Below are 18,907 nucleotides of genomic sequence, written 5' to 3'. Positions count from 1 at the left end.
CATATGAAGTCCTTTCACAGAGGCTATACAGCAGCCCAAGTGTTTGTTCTTTGTTATATCCAATAGTCTCTGCTGGAACTTCTTTTCAGATGATGAGCATGAGTCCTCTGTGCAGCCCACTGACCCTAAATAACCACACTTGCTGAAGGCCAGTTATTGGGGAACTGTTATTCTGGAGACAAATGATACCACTCGTAACCCCATTCTCTCACATCTTAGAGAATGAAATATAAAGGACACGGATGCTTCAAGAAGAGGGACTTTTGTAAAAGGAAAAAGGACTGGCTGCCTTCTCCATTGACCTGACTCTTCCTTTTCCTCAAAGGCAATGGCACCGACATTCTGAAGTCTACCTTCCCCCTCCCCAGGGCATTACCGTGCCAGCTAGCCACACAAGGTGTGCAGATCACAATCATTCAATCAATCAAGTTTTACCTAGTGACTACTGTGTTCAAGGGTCCTATGCTGGACCTTCTCCTCAGCTGTCCCCAATCTTTAAATGGTCAATTTTTTTTTATTTGTTTTTGGGCAGGGCAATGAGGGTTAACTGACTTGCCCAGGGTCACACAGCTAGTAAGTGTCAAGTGTCTGAGGCCAGATTTGAACTCAGGTCCTCTTGAATCCAGTGCCGGTGCTCTATCCACTGTGCCACCTAGCTGCCCTCCTGTCCCCATTCTTTAGAGAGAACTAATCCTCTGAGTTGCTCCCAGGGGACATCAGGGACAAAAGGCTGCTACTGGGGGTACATGGTTCTACCTCTTCTGGGCTTCTCTTTTTGGGAGGCATTAGTCTCACATGGTAGAAAACAAGATCTCAGATAAAAAAATCAACTATAGTAAAACTTCTTTAACTCAGACTTTATTAATTTAGATTCTGTCATCTGTTCAAAGGGGTTGAAGCTCAACTTTTTTTTTTCCCCTACTACTGAAACCCCTTTATTACAAACTCTATAAGTTGTTTCACTGCAGTGGGATTTTGTTATAATGAAGAAAATGAAAAATCATATTTCCAGTCCTCAAGACCCAGCAGAAACTGAACTACCCAGTGATATATCAGCAAGTACTCAAAAGCACCTTAAGCCTGGTAGGGGAAGGATGGAGTTATTAAAATACAGCCACAAGGGGCAGCTAGGTGGCACAGTGGATAGAGCACCAGCCCTGGAATCAGGGGGACCTGAATTCAAATGTGGCCTCAAGACACTTGACACTTACTAGCTGTGTGACCCTGGGCAAGTCACTTAACCCCAAGTGCCTCACTAAAAAATAAGATTAAAAAAAAAAGAAATACAGACAGAAACACACAGACACAGACACACAATGACATCCTAAAGATCATATTGTGTATTGAGTTATATTATTTTGGTGGGAGGCAAGAAATCAGAGGAGTCCAGGGTCTGGGAGCCAGTGATTCTTATTGAAGAAACTGAAGGTTATACCAGATGTAAGCCTATAGCAGAGCGGAGGTCTGCCTTATTAGATGGCTAATGATGAGAAGTCAGCACTGCTAGTATTTTCAGTATATAGAGCAGCTGGGAACTTAGGCAAGAAAATGGACATCAGTTAGGTTATAACAGCAGTTAAGTTACTTTCCACAGCATCTCTCTTCCTCATTTTTCAGGCTCTTGTCTTCTCTTTAATTTTTCACCTTTTCCTAAACACTAAATTTCTCTACCCTCTCTGAACCATTTGGCTCCTTTAACAGGAAAGACAGAAGTCTTTTTTTTTTTTTTTGGTGGGGCAATGAGGGTCAAGTGACTTGCCCAGGGTCACACAGCTAGTAAGTGTCAAGTGTCTGAGGCTGCATTTGAACTCAGGTCCTCCTGAATCCAGGGCCGGTGTTTTATCCACTGTGCCACCTAGTTGTCCCCCGAAAGACAGAAGTCTTTTCTAGTTTCTAAGTGTATGGGTAAAGTTAATACAAATTCTCAGAAAGTTAAAACTCTTAGGCTACTGAAAAGTTAGTTGTCATTACTTTTCATGTTTATTTCTGAATTCCTAAAGAAAAAGAATTTACTACATTCAGTAATCACTAAGCCATTCTGAAATTACATGTATAAGAAAAAATGTTCATAAGCACTTGACTTCTATTTTTATTTGACACTCATAATCACCAAAAATGGCTAAACCAATTTTCTTTGAAAGCATAGGCAAGTGTGCTTCAAAATTTGAGACCTTATATGGGTACCAAAAGCCTGCTTCCAATTGTTTGGAAGCCCTGAAATTGTAGGTATTAGGAACATGGAAACATTGGCCATAGTCACCCACTCCTCATCTAACTATGGTCAGTTCTACCAAGCCACCTGCATCCATTCATCAAATGCCTGAGAATTGAGCAGTCACCATTTCACATGCAGAAGAAACCAGTTTCCAAACCCCAGGCCCAGATCAGAGCCATGGCTGCTGTGAATTTGTGGAGGGAAGGAAGCAGGTAGCGGAGCACAGGCTCTCTCCTCATTTTCCTAGTAAGGTTAGTCTACCATGGTCCAATAAAGCTGTGGGAAACTGAAGGCTCAGTTAGTGCTAGGGAAAGGTTCTGTCTGAGGTCCCAGACCCAAACTGCAGGGAAATGCCAAATATCCGTTTTCTGTGTATATAATCTTCACTCTTCCTACACCTACATTTCCAGACCTACCACCTCATTTCCATACCCTTTTCCAGGCGGATAAGATCCACAAGGGGAAGGAGGCCTTTCCCGAGAGCAACAATATTTACAGTTGCTTTAGCAACTGAGGGCTGAAAAAGACAATGGGAACCAAATTTTAAATAATTCCAGGATCTCTGCCTGAATCAATTCTCCCTCCTTCAAGAGATGGTACAATGACCTTGTAGTAACCGGAGTCTTCATTTCCTATATGGTCCATATGGAGCTGATGATAACATGGTTGAATAATGCAGGGGGGAAAAAACCAGCCTAACTACTCACATGCAATAATGGGTGGTCCCTTCTAAGCACAGTCAATTATCTCTATGTGGATTATCCATGGCAAAGTATTCTAAACTGGTTTCCCCTGCTCATGATGCCCCAAACACTCTCCCCTCCTAGCCAGCTGGTTGGGTTTGGGTTTTTTTAGGGAATGCAAACAATCCAGGCTAATGGTAAGCTGAAGAAAACACAATTAAAAAGGAAAACCTAGTGAAAAATAATGAAACGTGATATTACACAATTTGATTATCTGCTGTTTCAGGTTATCTAGGCCTGCATCCTCAATGTCATGTGGCTATTTACTATACCACAGTGACATTCCAGTTAAATCACGGACAGTGGCTGAATAATACTGGAATGCCTTCCACAAGTAGTGTTGTAGCATCATCTTTAGGAAATTTTACTTGGCCTTGAGCTCCAGCTCCAACACTTTATCTATATCTATCTATTTATTTAATTAAAATGAAACAAAACAAAACAAAACAAAAACGGGGCAATGAGGGTTAAGTGACTTGCCCAGGGTCACACAGCTAGTAGGTGTCAAGTGTCTGAGGCCAGATTTGAACTCAAGTCCTCCTGAATCCAGGGCCAGTGCTTTATCCACTGTGCCACCTAGCTGCCTCACTCCAATACTTCAGGAACTTCATGATTCTATGCAAGTGGCTTCATGTCTCTGAGCCCCAATCCCAGATAAAACTTCCCAGGGGAAATTCAACAGGCAATTCTAAGGTTTGTCAATTGTCTTTGGATTGACCGGAATGTCACTGGGGTATTAGGAATAGCCAGAGTCAAGCACATAAAATGTGAGTGACACATACTGCCTACCTCACAGTGTTGTGAACATAACACTTTCTAAACTGTAAAGTGCTGTGTTTTGTGTTTCTTTTTTTTTCTTTTTAAATTAAAAAATGGGACAGAGTTCCTATCAATCTGGATGGGATAAATCATAGTCCTGAGGAAGAAAAGCAAGAGGGAAGAGATCATAGGATTCAAAGATGGAAAGTACTTTGAAGCTCCTTTGGACCCCTTCATTTTACACATGAGGAAACTGAACCTAGACGGGAAGAGACTTGACTACTGAGGGCCTCTAAGTTTCATAATTAAGTCACAAATAGAAACCCAACCCTGTAAACAGGACAATACAGAAAACACATGCATAACATGGCTCCTTTTGTCCTGGCAAACACCCTCATATTCAGATCTCATCATTTCCTAAGGCACCGATTTTTAATGAGTTCAAACAACAAATGCTTGTGGAGCAGCTGCTGTTTGTAAGGCACAGTAATAAACATGAAAAATCAAAGTAAGGGAAACACTTGGGGATATGTACCCTGTGGGACTTAAAGGAGTAAACTCTCCAATGAGGTACCTTTGAGGAAAAAAAAAAGGTGGTTCAGAGGCTCAGTAATCAATGGGACCTGCCATTGTTCCTGTTCCACCCTGGGGTGTGGCCTACTGATTCACTTCTGGAACCTGGTGAGTAGCATCCCTCATGAAAGGAAAGGTACAATCACAGACTTTCAGAGCCGAGAGAGACTTTAGAGGTCATCTTGTCTCCTAACTGTAGCAGAAATCCTTTTTGTTTGTTTGTTTGTTTTTGTTGTTGAGGCAATTGGGGTTAAGTGACTTGCCCAGGGTCACACAGCTAGTAAGTGTTAAGTGTCTGAGACCAGATTTGAACTCGGGTCCTTCTGACTCCAGGGCCAGTGCTCTATCCACTGTGCCACCTAGCTGCCCCAGAAATCCCTTTTAAAAGTTTTTTTGGGGGGAAAAAGAAAAAGAAATTGGTGTTGGCTATAGTAAGGGTGATGCAAAAGGAGCTGAATTTAAGCACAACCAATTTCATCAAGGTATGCCTCTGGAAACCGTGTTGTATCACAACTTGAAGCAGAGTAGTAAAGGCAATATTCTATAATAGGGGAGAACTATATATTTCAGAACAGCCAGTCTGAGGTCTAGCCAAAACTAATTATAAGAAAACTGACCTCAGCTGCTTGCCGGTGGTCATCTGTGTTCTCAAGCACACGTACATCCACTCCCAGGCAACGAAGATAGCGAGCCAGGCCCTGCAGCATAGTGTCACACACCACGCTGAAGTCTTTGGCAGATATCTCAGGAAAAGCAGTGGCAGAAAGTGTCTCCCCAGCTGATGCCAAAACCTACAATTCAATTAATTACATTAATTTAACACAATTTGATCAGTTATTTCCCAATCAGTAGGCATTCCTTAGTTTCTAGTTCTTTTTCTTTCTTTCTTTTTTTTTGCTGAGGCAATTGGGGTTAAGTGACTTGCCCAGGGTCACACAGCTAGTAAGTGTCAAGTATCTGAGGCCACATTTGAACTCAGGCCCTGAATCCAGGGCCAGTGCTTTATCCACTGCACCACCTAGCTATACCCTGGCACAATCATTCTTATTCATATAAATTTGAAATAATCTCTTCTATCTTTTAGAAATCAGACCTTTATTAGAGAAACCTTTCACAAACTTTTTTTCTCCAGTTAACCTTTTTCCCTTGGTTTGTGCCTTTTTGTTTGTGTAATCAAAAGTGAACCTTTTATCTTCTGTGATTCTCTTTATCCCTTTTTTGATAATGAAGTTTTCTCCTAACCACAGCTATAAAAGTATTTTTTCCCTTGCCCTTCTAATCTGTTTATGGTGTGATTATTGTAACTAAGTCATGTATGCATTGGTAGATAATGTGGGACGCTGGTCTGTACCTAATTTCTATAAGACTGCTTTACAATTTTCCTAATAGTTTTTAAATTCAATTCACTTCAGCAAATATTTATGGATCTACGAAGTGCAATGCACTGTGCTAGTCATTGTAAGCACTAAGATGAAAAGTGACAGGATTCCTGCCCTGAGTCTATAAGAGGAGAAATATCCATGTACACAAATAAGTGTAAAAGAAGGTCCAATGTGACAGAGTTAAAGATGGGGAAATCCAGACAAAGGACTTTCACGGTCTTGGGTCTCCCAGCTCACCTGTTCCAGCTCTTGTTCTTTATGTACAGGTTCAGGTTCTGCTACTAGCAAATTATCCATCTGGGCAGGGATCTTAAGGGCTATTTAGAAAGCAGAGAAGAGCACTAAAGGACACATGGACTGAGCTTTCTAAGAATACAAGAATGTCACAAATGCTCAGACCCATGGTTCATCCAGACCCAACTCTTTCTCTATCATGGGAGACCATGAAAAAGGTTACAGCTGTGCTCCCTGACATCAACCTTCAAAATTAAGGCTATACTCTCTCTTAATAACTGATTATGAATTTATTAGTCATGGACTCATCAAAATGTTTTAAAAAGGAATTTATATCGCCAGTCCATTTGGGGCAGCAACAGGTTTTATATATCCCTTGTCATAATGGATTCTCTAGGTCTATTTCCTCCTGTGTAAAGCTGTGCTTCCTTTCTTCTGTCCTAAAATTACTACACACACATATAATATATATATACTATCTATATAATATACATATAATATATATGTAAAATACTTTCCACACTTAATTTAAAGTACTATATAAATGCCACTTGTTTTAAATCTCCTTTGAGTCTTCATCTTTCTAGGACAAAGAAAATGATTTCTAACGAGTGCCCCAAAAGGCCAAAATAATTCCTTTCAGAGAAATGTTGGAAGAGCTAACTTCTGCTAACCTGAGCATGGAAGTAGGCCATTCACTGGGGATGAGAGGCAGCTCGGGAGGCAGGGGCCAGGCCCTGCATCAGCACATCATCATATGCCAGTGACACAGACCTAGGTCTATGACACATCTTGGAAGATTTTGACCAACCTGTTTAGAAGGGGATCGTGTCCTTTGCTTGCTAAGTGGTTTCTTTGCCCTCGGTTTTGTACTCTGTTTGCCTCCAAGACTCTCCTTCAGGTTTGCACTCAAGCCAAAGTGGGCTGGGTCTTTACAAAGAACCTCATAGACTTCTAATAAGCAGTATGCATCTGAAGCTGTGAAGAGGGAAGAGACGAGGGTGGGTCATGAACTCCTCCAGAGAAGGAAATAGAGGTGCTGGTCTTGGGGCAACATGCAAATAATTCCTAGTGAATCCATCTGCATCACTCACTTCAGATAAGTTGATTTAGATTTGCTTAAGAATGTTTCATGGAGATCATGTATTCTGAGATTCTGAGGTTAATGAGGGGAAACAACAAGGACCATCATATAAGGGAAAAAGTCCACTAACATTTCTATAGCATTTTAAGGATTACCAAGTTCCACTGCACTATGTTCTACAGTATATTGAGTACAGGCTGATAGTCTAGTGCTCATTATGTTTTCTTAGTGAGCTTTGCACACCTACAATACAGTACCCGATAATGAAAAGAGAACACTGGTCTGGGAGTAGGGACTTGGGCTCTAGTCTTGGCACCACTCCTGATTCACCGAATGGAGGCTAGGCAGATCACTTCACTTCACCTCCCTGTGTCGGTTTCCTCATTTTTAAGATGAGGGATAATGATCTCCACTTTGCCTACCTCACAGGGCTGTTGTGAAGATCTAAAGAGATAATGGATAGAACAATATTTTGAAAGCATAAAGCATTATACGAATAGGAGGTATTATTGTTGTTTTTCTTATTATTCACCCAAAAGAAATCAATTATCCAAATGGATGAGTATTTCACTGGAGGGATTGAGTTGTCTTTATGAATGAAGTCACTGACTTTGGACTAGATGAGCATATTTCCTCCCTTATTCCACTGTCAGTGAGGAGAAAAAAAATAAAGACATTTCCTTGTTCTCTGTGATGTTCCTCTTGCTAACGTGTGGGTTAATACCAAAGCCAGTTCACAAGGCAGTCCTCTTCCAGTTTTTCATCACTTGAACCTTCATTATTAAGTTGCCCCGAAGTGGATAATGAATGAGCAAATGAAACCTGGCTCAAGAGCTCACTGACACAAATTCTGAAACTGGTTCAGCTGTTATCCTGAATGCGAAAATGGAGGCCAAGGAAAAGGAGGTAGATCAAGACTTTATCAATATGGCAGAAATGTCTTATTCTCTTGGATTTCTGCTCAAAATACTCTTACAAATGCAGACAGCAAGGCCACTGGTAGCGCACATTATAAACCTTCAAGGAGTTCAGATTTCTTGAGTGTGAGGGAGGAGCAGAGAAAGCCTGGGGGATGAGAGATAACACTGGATAGGGGAAAGGACTTGAACTGAGGAAAGACATAGCTGGCATTTAGTATGATGCTAATCAAGAAACTCAGAGCCTCATAGCGCTCATCTGAAAAACTGGTGTAATAACATTTGCCCTACCTATAGCACAGATTTGTTCTAATAAAAGGCTTTGTAAACCTTTCTGTGTGAGCTGCCATCACTCTCATCGTCCTCATCATCGTCTTCCTTACCATCACCAACATTGTGATTAAGGACTGGGTGAGAGCAATGGAGAAGGAAGTATATTTCTCTTCCTAGTTAAGATAAATTTTACTGGAGAGGATTCCACAAATGATAATACTTTAATTAGTGTCTGTCTGGTGTTGTTTTATGTGTATGTGTCTTGCATCTTCAACTAGACTGAGAGCTCCTTCAGGATGGGGAGCATGTCTATACCATCTCCATTCTCTCCTACAACATAGCTGACTATAGAAAAAGGCATGAAAAGGAAGGAATAGGGGAGTTAAATCTCAAGTGTTTGATCAAGCCAGTTCTGAAATTGTCTCCCCAAGTAGAATGTGTGTTCCTTTTTTTTTTTTTTAAGGCACTCAGGATTAAGTGACTTGCCCAGGGTCACACAACTAGTAAGTATCTGAGGTTAGATTTGAACTCAGGTCCTCCTGACTCCATGGCCAGTACTCTATCCACCATACCCCTAGAATGTGTATTTCTAAGGGTAGGGATCGATAAATACTCACTGAAAGAAATCATTAAAACAACACACATGTTTTTGTAGCCAGATTCACATGAGGATGGGCCAACCATACTGTGGTTTTATAGGCCACTGACCAGATGCTTTGCTATTAGACATGTGTTATTGACAAGGGTCAGCTTGGGCCTTTGGCTCTGCTGCTCATCAGACCTGCATAAAGGATCTGCTCCTCCCGGAGGGGCCTTTTCTCCCAGTTTGAAAGCTGCTCTGTTTTGTCCAGTGGTTTCCCCAGGAGATTGTGCACCAGGAGGCTGAGTCCTTTTTCTGCGTGCCTGGGACTTCTAGTTATAGAGCTTGGTTCTTGACACAGGCTATCCACGACTGTGTGATGCTTCTTCCACAACCCAAAATTTTTCTGTAACTATAAGCAACAAAGATAAAACATGATGTCACACACAACCACATTAGGAAAATAGTGTTTTGCTATTTTCAGTTAACGAAAAACATCTAGGAAGCAATGACACCTATTACATTATCATTTTGACCCGAGGATTAAAGACAAGAATGAGCTATGACTGAGCTAATAAAAAGTAAAGCCTTAAAGGGGGCAGCTAAGTGGTGCAGTGGATAGAGCACAGGCCCTGGATTCAGGAGGACCGGAGTTCAAATCTGACCTCAGATACTTAACACTTACCAGCTGTGCGACCCTGGGCAAGTCACTTAACCCCAATTGCCTCACCAAAAAAAAAAAAAAGTAAAGCCTTGAGACATGAGAAGTTTGTTTGCATGGCTTCCTCTGCATCCCACAGTCTTCAGAAACCCTTCCCTCTTCAGGAATCCAGAGCTCATTGCTGAGGTTTAATGGCTTCTTCCTTCCAGGAGGGGATTTGTACTTTTTAAAAAGAAGTCTGGAGGGGCAGCTAGGTGGTTCAGTGGATAGAGCACCGGCCCTGGAGTCAGGAGTACCTGAGTTCAAATCTGGCCTCAGACACATAACACTTACTAGCTGTGTGACCCTGGGCAAGTCACTTAACCCCAATTGCCTCACTAAAAAAAAAAAAAAAGAAGTCTGGAGAGGGTAATGCTCATCCCAAAGTAATGAGTCTCTCTTGGTGGGGTTTTAGGATCAACTGGGCAGAAATTTGGGGGGTAATGAAACCTTTCCAGTACAGCCTTTAAAATGTTACCACAAGGGTTAAGTGCCTGATCTAGGGACAGCCACAAACCCAGTCAATGAATAATAAACCCTGTTTTTATATTTTTATCACTTTTTAGATCTTAAGCTTAAAAAAAAAAAGGAAAGCCTGAAAGACATGGGGGGGGCACAGCTAGGTGGCACAGTGGATAAAGCACTCGGCCCTGGATTCAGGAGGACCTGAGTTCAAATCCGGCCTCAGACACTTGACACTTACTAGCTGTGTGACCCTGGGCAAGTCACTGAACCCTCACTGCTCCACAAAAAAAAAAAAAGCCTGTACTGATCAGGGGAAGGTAGGGGTGGTTCTTGTAAGAGTATAATTGGAAACCTTAAGGACTGACCAAGACCTTTTATTTATTTATTTTTGGTGGGGCAATGAAGGTTAAGTGACTTGCCCAGGGTCACACAGCTAGTAAGTGTTCAAGTGTCTGAGGCCAGATTTAAACTCAGGTCTTCCTGAATCCAGGGCTGGTGCTTTATCCACTGTGCCACCTAGCTGCTGCCCTAACCCAAGACTCTTTTTAAAGTTCCCTTTAATTTCTAACAGAAAAGTGATTTCTCTTTGGATTGATACCAGATTTAGTGTTTGTAGTAAACACTTCCTCTTTCTCCCATGAATGCAGTTCCCTTTTAAAGAGAAGTTCCTTTCTCTGCAATGTAGGAAAAGAAGAAAGGATAATCTCAAAGGTCTCTTCTAGCTTTAATAGTTTATGTTTTATGGACTTTTTACTTATAGCAGAAAATTTGAACTTTCCAAGGTATATCTTTCCTTACATTTCCCAATCACATATATTAGAAGACAATTCTCTCTACTCTGCAGAAGCAGTTTTGTATAAAAATGTTCCATGCATGAAATACTAATGTTTTGTGTTTTAAGTAAGTTAGCCCTGTAGTTCCTATCCTATTATGTAACATTCTGAACAAATTCTAATTCTTTTTTTTTTTGGCTACGTTTTCAATGGATTGTCTTAAATTTGTCCTCATTCATTATTTTCTCTTTTAAGGGAAAGCAAAGGCAACTTTCCAAGAAGCTTATAATTTTTTTTTTTGGCATTTTCACATAAATTACATACTAGCTTAGTAAAGAAAGAACATGCAAATACATGAAAATGTTGTTTACCTGGAACTCATTTCAACTGAACAAGCACTTGTTAAAGACCTACTGGGGGCAGGGCATTATGCCAGGTGACTGTAGAGATATATAGTTTAGATAAAACATGGACTTAAATGACTCAACTGACTAAAACCTTCAATTATCCAGAACTCTCCCATCACACATTGAATTTTCAGAGAAAAGCTAAAAGTCTTCACAAGGCAAACTCACATATAAAGGATTTGCTGGGAGGAAAAACTAAGTTGGAGGCTCTGTCCTGGGGCCAGTACATATTTCAACACAATCCCCTACATCTTCTGTAGTTATAGTATCAGCATGTTAGGTGGCACTATGGATAGAGTGCTGGGCTTAGAGTCAGGAAGTCCTGAGTTCAAATCTGGCCTTGGACATTTACTAGCAATAGGACCCTGGGTTAAGTGATTTAACCTCTCTTTGTCTCAGTTTTCTCAACTGTACAATGAGGATAATGACAGTATCTATCTCCCAGGGTTGTGGGGAGGGTCCAATGAGATAAGCTGTAAAGCACTTAGAACAGTGCCTGGCACATGTAAAATGTTAGCTATCAACATCATCATTATTATGACTATAAAACCACCAATCATAAAGAATACATTTGATTTATAATGCATTATACTTAAAAAAGAAATTACACTTGCTTAAGAAAGATTTTCAGGACAAGTTTTCCTAGTTAACTCTTAAGTAAGCAAAAAATTCACTTAATTCTAATTTTCCATTCCTTAAGCAATATGATTCATGAAAGTTTTAGTATCTAACATAAAGATTTTCAAAAATTATCCTTGAGCACTAAGTAAACATTTTTATGTTTGTGTATTCACTGTGAATTTAAACATGTCACTTATAGTCCTATCTATGTAAATTAATCCATAGTTACCTCATATTTGTGCGTCTCTTGATATGGCTTATATTTAGAAAGATTCCTTATTATTTGCATAGTAATAATTCCATTTGGGATCATAGGACTTGAGTTCAAATTCTAACTTTTCTTATTATTATCTGTGAGACTTTGGGGACACGTCATTTAACCTCTATGGGTTTCATCTATAAAATGAGGGGATTGCAGTAGAGAACTAAGTTTCCTTCCAACTCTAAGTTCTATAATTCTAGATTTTATGGTCCCTTTCAACTAGTAACAGTTGATAAAATACTAGATTTAGAGTAAGGAGACCTGGATTTGAATCCTGCCTTAGACATATAGGAGGTATAAGACCCTGGGCAAGTCACTTAACTTCTCCTAAAATCTGGACCTTCATCTATAAAATGAAGATAATACTTGCACTATCAATCTGACAGTATTGTGAGGAAAACACTTTGTAATCCTTAACGGGTTATATAAATGTGAGTTGTTATCATTATCATTATTGTTGTTGTTGTTGTTGTTGTTATTGTATCCCTTGCTATAGTATTCTGTGTTCTATGATTATTTCTCATTTACAGCACTGTGCTACTTGTAACCAAACCAAAAAATCATTCCCCAAAGTCAAATGGATCATTACGATTTAAAGCTCCTCTCCAAATGAGCCCATTCTGTGAATTGGCCCATGGCTTTAAATCATGTCTGCACAGCCCAATACATCACTCACTGTCTAAAATGGGAAGAAGCTGTGAGGGTAAAATAATAATATTAATAGTTACTCACATTTATATAGTATTTGTTTCAGTCCACTATAGTGCTGGACTTGGAGTCATGACATTTAGTCTTGAATCCCACTTCTGACACTTAAACTAGCTGTGTAACCATGGATAAATCACTTATCCTTTCTAAGACTCAAGTGTCTTCATCTGTAAAATGGAGAGTCAATTCAACTCACTCAGTTCAATTCAATAGCATTTGTTAAGCACTTTCTCTATGCCAGACACTGTGGTAGGCATTCAGGGGACAAAGATGAAAATGAAAATCGTCTCTACCCTCAGGGAGCTTACATAAAAATAAAATACCAAGCAAAACAAAGTAATTTCAGTCATGGTCTCCTGAGGAGTGGCCATTGGGCTGAAGCCCTGAGAAGACCTAGGGGTCCCAAGAGGCAGACATGAAAAGGGGAACTCTGCATCATAGCTTTGCTGCTGTTGCTGGCCATACAGAAGCCCTGAGACGGGAGATGTCAAGTTTTGTAGGGAAAACAGCCAATGGGCCAATCTAGTTGGAATATGGAGGGCACAGCATGGGATAATATATGATTGGCCAGGAATGAGAGTTTAGAGCCAGATTGTAAAAGGTTTTAAATGCCAGACAGAGGAGATGGTATTTTATTCTAGAAGCAATAGGGATAGATCAAAGCTTCTTGAGCAGGGCAGGAGCACATTCCCGATGCCTGTACTGGTTACTTCTTAGGGTTGTTGTGATGTAATGATATATGTCAAGCAGTTGTGCAAACTTAATGAGCTAATGAATGTCAACTTTAAGGTTTGCAAAATGTTTTCCCCATAATAACTATGTAAAGTAGGTAACACAAATAAAATTTTCGCATTTTAAAGAAGAGAAATTTGATGCTTAGAGAGCAGAAGTGACTTAGCCATGATCATACAACTAGGAAGTTTCTGAGGCAGGATTTGAACTGAGGTCTTCTGATTCCAAGTCCACGAATGACAAAGCATGACAACATCCCCTGGCACAAGAAAGAACACCTATCTGTTTGACCCACCGTTGACTAGTGAGGAATGAACCCACTTCCTCACCTGTTTGTCCACCTCCAGCAGGTCCAGGATTCCTTGTGCCTGCTTTTCCATCTCTCTGAGGGTTGGGTATGTAGTTGATAAGCTGCACAGATCTCCAGACATTCCATAGCCTAAAAACAAGTTTCTAAAATTATAACAGAAAACCCTGGCATGTGTTTCATGAAGTCTACTGTCTTCATTACACTAAGCCTCATGTTCAGGTAGAGATGGAAAAACCATACCTGTGCCCAACTGTGAGAACATCCTGACCCCCTCTTTCTAAATGTCTATAGCTCTTTAGGCTCAAAGGAGAGAAGGGGAATCATGGTAAATAATACCTTTATATACAGAGAAGTTAGGATGGTCTAGGACTGCTCTAGGACCTAGTGAAGGCCATGTAATGATTAAAGTAACTGAAGCTTCCCTGAACCACAGAAAAGAAGCTAAAAAATGGCCTAAGGTTAAAGCCCAGATCTGATCTAGTATCTCCTGGCTGGCCGAACAGGGCGGAAAATCCAATACAATGATGTTCTCATGGAATCAGAAATAGAGGAGAAAACTTCTCCTGGCCACCCCCAGCCCCACCCTTCTCATTATAAGGTAGACCTGTGAGCCCTGCTGGTTTAGGGAATTATCTAATAGTTTCAGCAGATGTGAATTGGCTAAGGGGCCACTTCCACAGTTAACAGCCTTGCAAAAACAGATTTTCTTCTGTAAATGAATGGCCAGTCTTGAGTACAGTCCTAATATCTATACTTATCTATTATTCTTTCTTTTATAGCCAAGAAAAGGAACTCTGGTGGTATCTATCCAACCAAAAAGGTACAAGCCTAGGAATTAGAATGGGTGGGTAGAGAAGATGAGAAAAGTAAAGAGTATATTTGGGCAGTAAGTTAGATAGGGAGTTTTCAGGAAATAAAGGGAGAAAACACCAACATTACAAAGCTAGACAGAGTGCAAGCCCCAGGGCTACTATTACCCAGTTTTATAATGGATGGATCCGAAAAGAGCTTCCAGATGAAATGACAAAGGTCCTTCTCCTTTTCCTGGTCCAGTTTTGAGAACTGCAGCAGGTCCAACAGGTACACTTGTTCCTTAATGGCAATTTGGAGCACCGACACCCGTGGCCTTCCTACCAATCCAAAGGAGGGTCTCCACTCCATGTCAATGCCGACTACCTGGCCAGGCTGCACACCCAGAGATAAGATAGAGTCTGAAGAGAACAGTCAGGAATGAGGGGAAATCCCATCCCAGGGCCCTGTGGGACCAGCTAGGCACTAATCAAAGGCCTTCCCACCAATGAGATCTATAGCCCTTTTCCTCCAAAGAGCCCAAGACACTGTATGACAGAAGAATGCAAACCCTGGAAGGTTCTACCATGCTGGAAAGACTTTGAATGTGGTCCTAGTGACGGACTAGGTTTCCAAGGATCATCCCTACTTAGGGCTAGAGAGGTTCTTCACTGCGGGACGGCTATTAGGTAACCTATGAAACAGAGAAGTACAAAATGGTGCTGATTCTTGGACAGTGACAGCCGCCAAGCGAGAGGAGAAGGGAAGAGAGAGATGAAGACTCAGCCTGTTTGGAATGTGGACAAACAGGACACATGTATAGTATGTTAAAGGAAGTGATTTTATCGGTGCGGGTTCTCTCTCCACTGATGCAAGTTACAACCCTTCTACACCTTAGTAAATGGTGGGAGGTTGTGAATGGCTGGGGTGAAAAACATCTACCACTCAGTTATTAACCTGCTGAGCAACTGTGAATTTCACTAGGAACGTACTTGATGACAGACAAGCAATTTATTGCCAGGGTTCTCCATGAAGCCCTTCTGGGTCAGTAGGACCTGCCAGAGATTATACTTTGTGGGTACAGCCTTCAAGAGCTCAGAGTCACTCCCATGTCAAGATGAGGCATCAGGGTCAGGCCTTTAATGAATTCCATCATTAAACAGGAACTTTAAACCAGGATGGCTGGGTAGAGAACAGGTAGGGATAAAAGGGGCCTCCAGCAGATGCAGTGGAGGTGGGGAGGCACGGTTTTAGGAAAAGCCAACAGGAACGACAATAGAATTGAAGGTGGTAAAGCCAAGGCCTCTTCTCTGAACAAGGGAGACTACTCTTCACCTCAGTGGGGCTGGGGCCAGGCTACATCTCCACTAGTTGAACTTGGCAGAGTAAAGAGACAGCTGTGCACAGCCACAACAGCAGAACTGGGCTAGGTGAGAAGGGGTCTGAGGAGGGTTATGCCAGCTTATACCACGATTCCCACAAAACTGGGAGTTGTGATATACAGTCTCCTCTTTTGGTTTAGCAACATCTCCTTTGAAAATTGCATTAAAGCTCTACCAGTATTTACTTTTAAATTAAAGGGAATTAAAGTTAATTGTACTTTGAGAATAGCCCAGAGATAATTGGTGAAATACACCCTTGAGATAACTGGTGACACCCTGGGGAAACTAATCACTGAAAAATCTCTCCACAGGAATAGGAACTCTACTTGCTAAGAGAAAAAACACCCCCCTCCCTGGCACTGAGCTATTCAGGGCTTTGTTAATGCATAACAGAGAAGAAGAAACCTGGTTAAAATGTAAATGGATTCTGAGGAGCAAATTTGTATTAAAAAACCTAAGAAAGTCATCTCTGTAAGCTGGTTTTGGTTTTTTGCTCCCAGCTATTTTCTGTTTGCATCCTGGCATAGATGGGGCATCCCTGAGGTCAGAAGTCGTTAACCTGGGTTCTATAAACTCCTTTATTTATTTATCTTCTGATATTTTGATAACTGTATTTCTTTTTTCTTTTTCTTTTTTTAGTGAGGCAATTGGGGTTAAGTGACTTGCCAGGGTCACACAGCTAGTAAGTGTTAAGTGTCTGAGGCCGGATTTGAACCCAGGTATTCCTGACTCCAGGGCCGGTGCTCTATCCACTTGCGCCACCTAGCTGCCCCTTGATAACTGTATGTCTATATAATTGGTTCCTTGGTAACCCTATGTATTATGATTTATGGGTTTAAACACACTATTCTGAGAAGGGGCTTTTAGTCCTCACCATACTACCAAAGGGATGCATGGATCTGCACAAAAACAGGTTAAGCTTCCCTGTCTGGGAGCAGAGTTTTTGTTTTGTGGCGCCCAGATTTCATAAAGAGTTTTGGGAAAGTTAAAATCCCTTTACCCTAAGACATTTGCAATTGGAAATGTCCATTGTAAAGCTAGCAAAACGCAAACTGCAATTGTAGGTGAGGATTAATTTCTGTATTCAGAGATTTTCTTTATACCTTGAAAAAATGTCATATTAAAATATGCTTGAAGAATAATGCCACTCCTCTTCCAGGAATCCTGCATGGCAAGTACCTCATAGACATCATGATAGAGCCAAACTGGGTCTATCTCACGCAGGAAATCTCTTACTGAAGCCCCTACCCAGTTCTGTCTGCCTTAGTAAGGGCCTTTCTAAAGCTCTACCAGGCTATGTGTTCAAGAGTATATGCATTCATCAGTTTCCATTCCTTCCTGAAACTTAACATTTAAGCATTGAGAGAAATGATGGTAACAACACAAGATTTAAGCATGAGTTTCCATCTTGGCTCTCATGCCACTAAAGTGTCAACTTTGGCTCTGTCATGGCCTGAAGAATGGCTTACCTGAAGTACCACATCCCTGCATTTGACCACTTCCTCCCAGGTATGCAGGAAGTGAATACTTTCCCTGGCTATGGGCAATTGATAATAATAATCATTCTTTTTGTCCATTTTGGAATCATAGGTTCTTTCCTGAGTCACTTCCACCCTGTAATGTAAAGAAAATAAAATGGTGAACTAAGCATCCTTGAATTTCCCACCTTTGAATTGTAAAAGTCATAAGCAGATTCCTAATTGTAGTGTAGAAAGGAAGGAAAAGAATTTAAAATACAACTGGTCTTTAAATTATTCCCCATGGTACCAGTGGTGGTATGAAGGACACTTGAAATATTAGTCATTTAAATTTTAGTCTTATGTGCTCAAATTGCTGCTTCAATTACAATTTTTTTTTTTTTTTGGTGAGGCAATTGGGGTTAAGTGACTTGCCCAGGGTCACACAGCTAGTAAGTGTTAAGTGTCTGAGTCTGGATTTGAACTCAGGTCCTCCTGACTCCAGGGCTGGTGCTCTATCCATTGCGCCACCTAGCTGCCCCTTCAATTACAATTTTGCTGCATTTTATATTATCTCAGTAAGAAATCAGTAAATTAGACAGCTCACTTGGTGAAAAAGTTTTATGAATCTTCCTGCTCTCCTGAAGCTAAAAGTGGATGTTGACTTGGGTCCTTAATATAAGGGTCTTAGAACTGCTTTTAGTGTATATGTGTGGAAAGATAACATAAACTGTTTGGATGGAATCCATTTCATGTAATTCCTCATCAGAAGTCATGGAGGAGGGGGAATTGTAAGTTCCACTTTGTATTCCCCAGTAAAGCTTCTCATTCACACTCATCTTTCTTTTTTGTTTTTATTTTTGGTGAGGCCATTGGAGTTAAGTGACTTGCTTAGGGTCACACAGCTAGTAAGTGTCAAGTGTCTGAGGCTGGATTTGAACTCAGGTCCTCCTGACTTCAGGGCTAGTGCTCTATCCACTGCGCCACCTAGCTACCCCTCGTCCACGCTCTTCTTGAAACTCTCCTAACCTGTTTCCTTTTACTAAATGTCAACAAACAAGATTTAAGGTTAAAAGGGACAGCATGGTTCGATGGGTTCTCTAGTCAGTGGGCTGGCTGGCCACATAATTCCACATCAAGTCATATGAAGGTTGACAAAGTCTTTAAGCCAGCAGATAAAGACCTTGGAGAACAGAACTAAGCTAGGGAGAAGTTATAGACCCAGACCCAGTCACATGAGAATGAGGTGACTGGAAGATGAGTTAGAGCAAGAAGGTGGGTCAGATCAGAGATATTAGGACCTGGATGGAAAGTAGTAGATTGGCAAGTCACAAAATATGACCAGGGGAGCTATAGTGGCTAGTAAAGCAAAAGAGTATGTTAGTTATCCACCAAAAAAAAAAAAAAAGGATTTACCAGTTGTACTTTTTCAAATATATTCTCTATCTTTAGAACAGAGTCCAAGGAGAGTACTGGAGGATGGCACATGGGTTGCCTAAATTAATATTAGTATAAAATGTTTCATTAAGATGTGAAATTGC

General features: G+C 40.9%; 1 protein-coding gene across 1 annotated transcript in view; it reads right to left on the bottom strand.

The window, feature by feature from the left end:
- The window catches only part of EXD3 (exonuclease 3'-5' domain containing 3), a 422,505-nt gene that overhangs the window by 186,579 nt on the left and 217,019 nt on the right, over positions 1-18,907 (bottom strand). The window contains exons 13-18 of the mRNA XM_043985843.1: positions 17,379-17,523; positions 14,716-14,923; positions 13,758-13,867; positions 8,962-9,172; positions 6,718-6,884; positions 4,908-5,081 (exon numbers count right to left, since the gene is read on the bottom strand). Of these exons, the coding sequence (XP_043841778.1) occupies positions 4,908-5,081; positions 6,718-6,884; positions 8,962-9,172; positions 13,758-13,867; positions 14,716-14,923; positions 17,379-17,523 (1,015 nt within the window). The remainder of the gene's footprint in view (positions 1-4,907; positions 5,082-6,717; positions 6,885-8,961; positions 9,173-13,757; positions 13,868-14,715; positions 14,924-17,378; positions 17,524-18,907) is intronic.

The sequence above is a fragment of the Dromiciops gliroides genome, chromosome 2 (genome assembly GCF_019393635.1).
Source record: "Dromiciops gliroides isolate mDroGli1 chromosome 2, mDroGli1.pri, whole genome shotgun sequence".
Classification (NCBI taxonomy): Eukaryota; Metazoa; Chordata; class Mammalia; order Microbiotheria; family Microbiotheriidae; genus Dromiciops; species Dromiciops gliroides.
The sequence above is the reverse complement of the archived record's forward strand: the minus strand, read 5'-3'. Positions and strand labels throughout refer to the sequence as shown.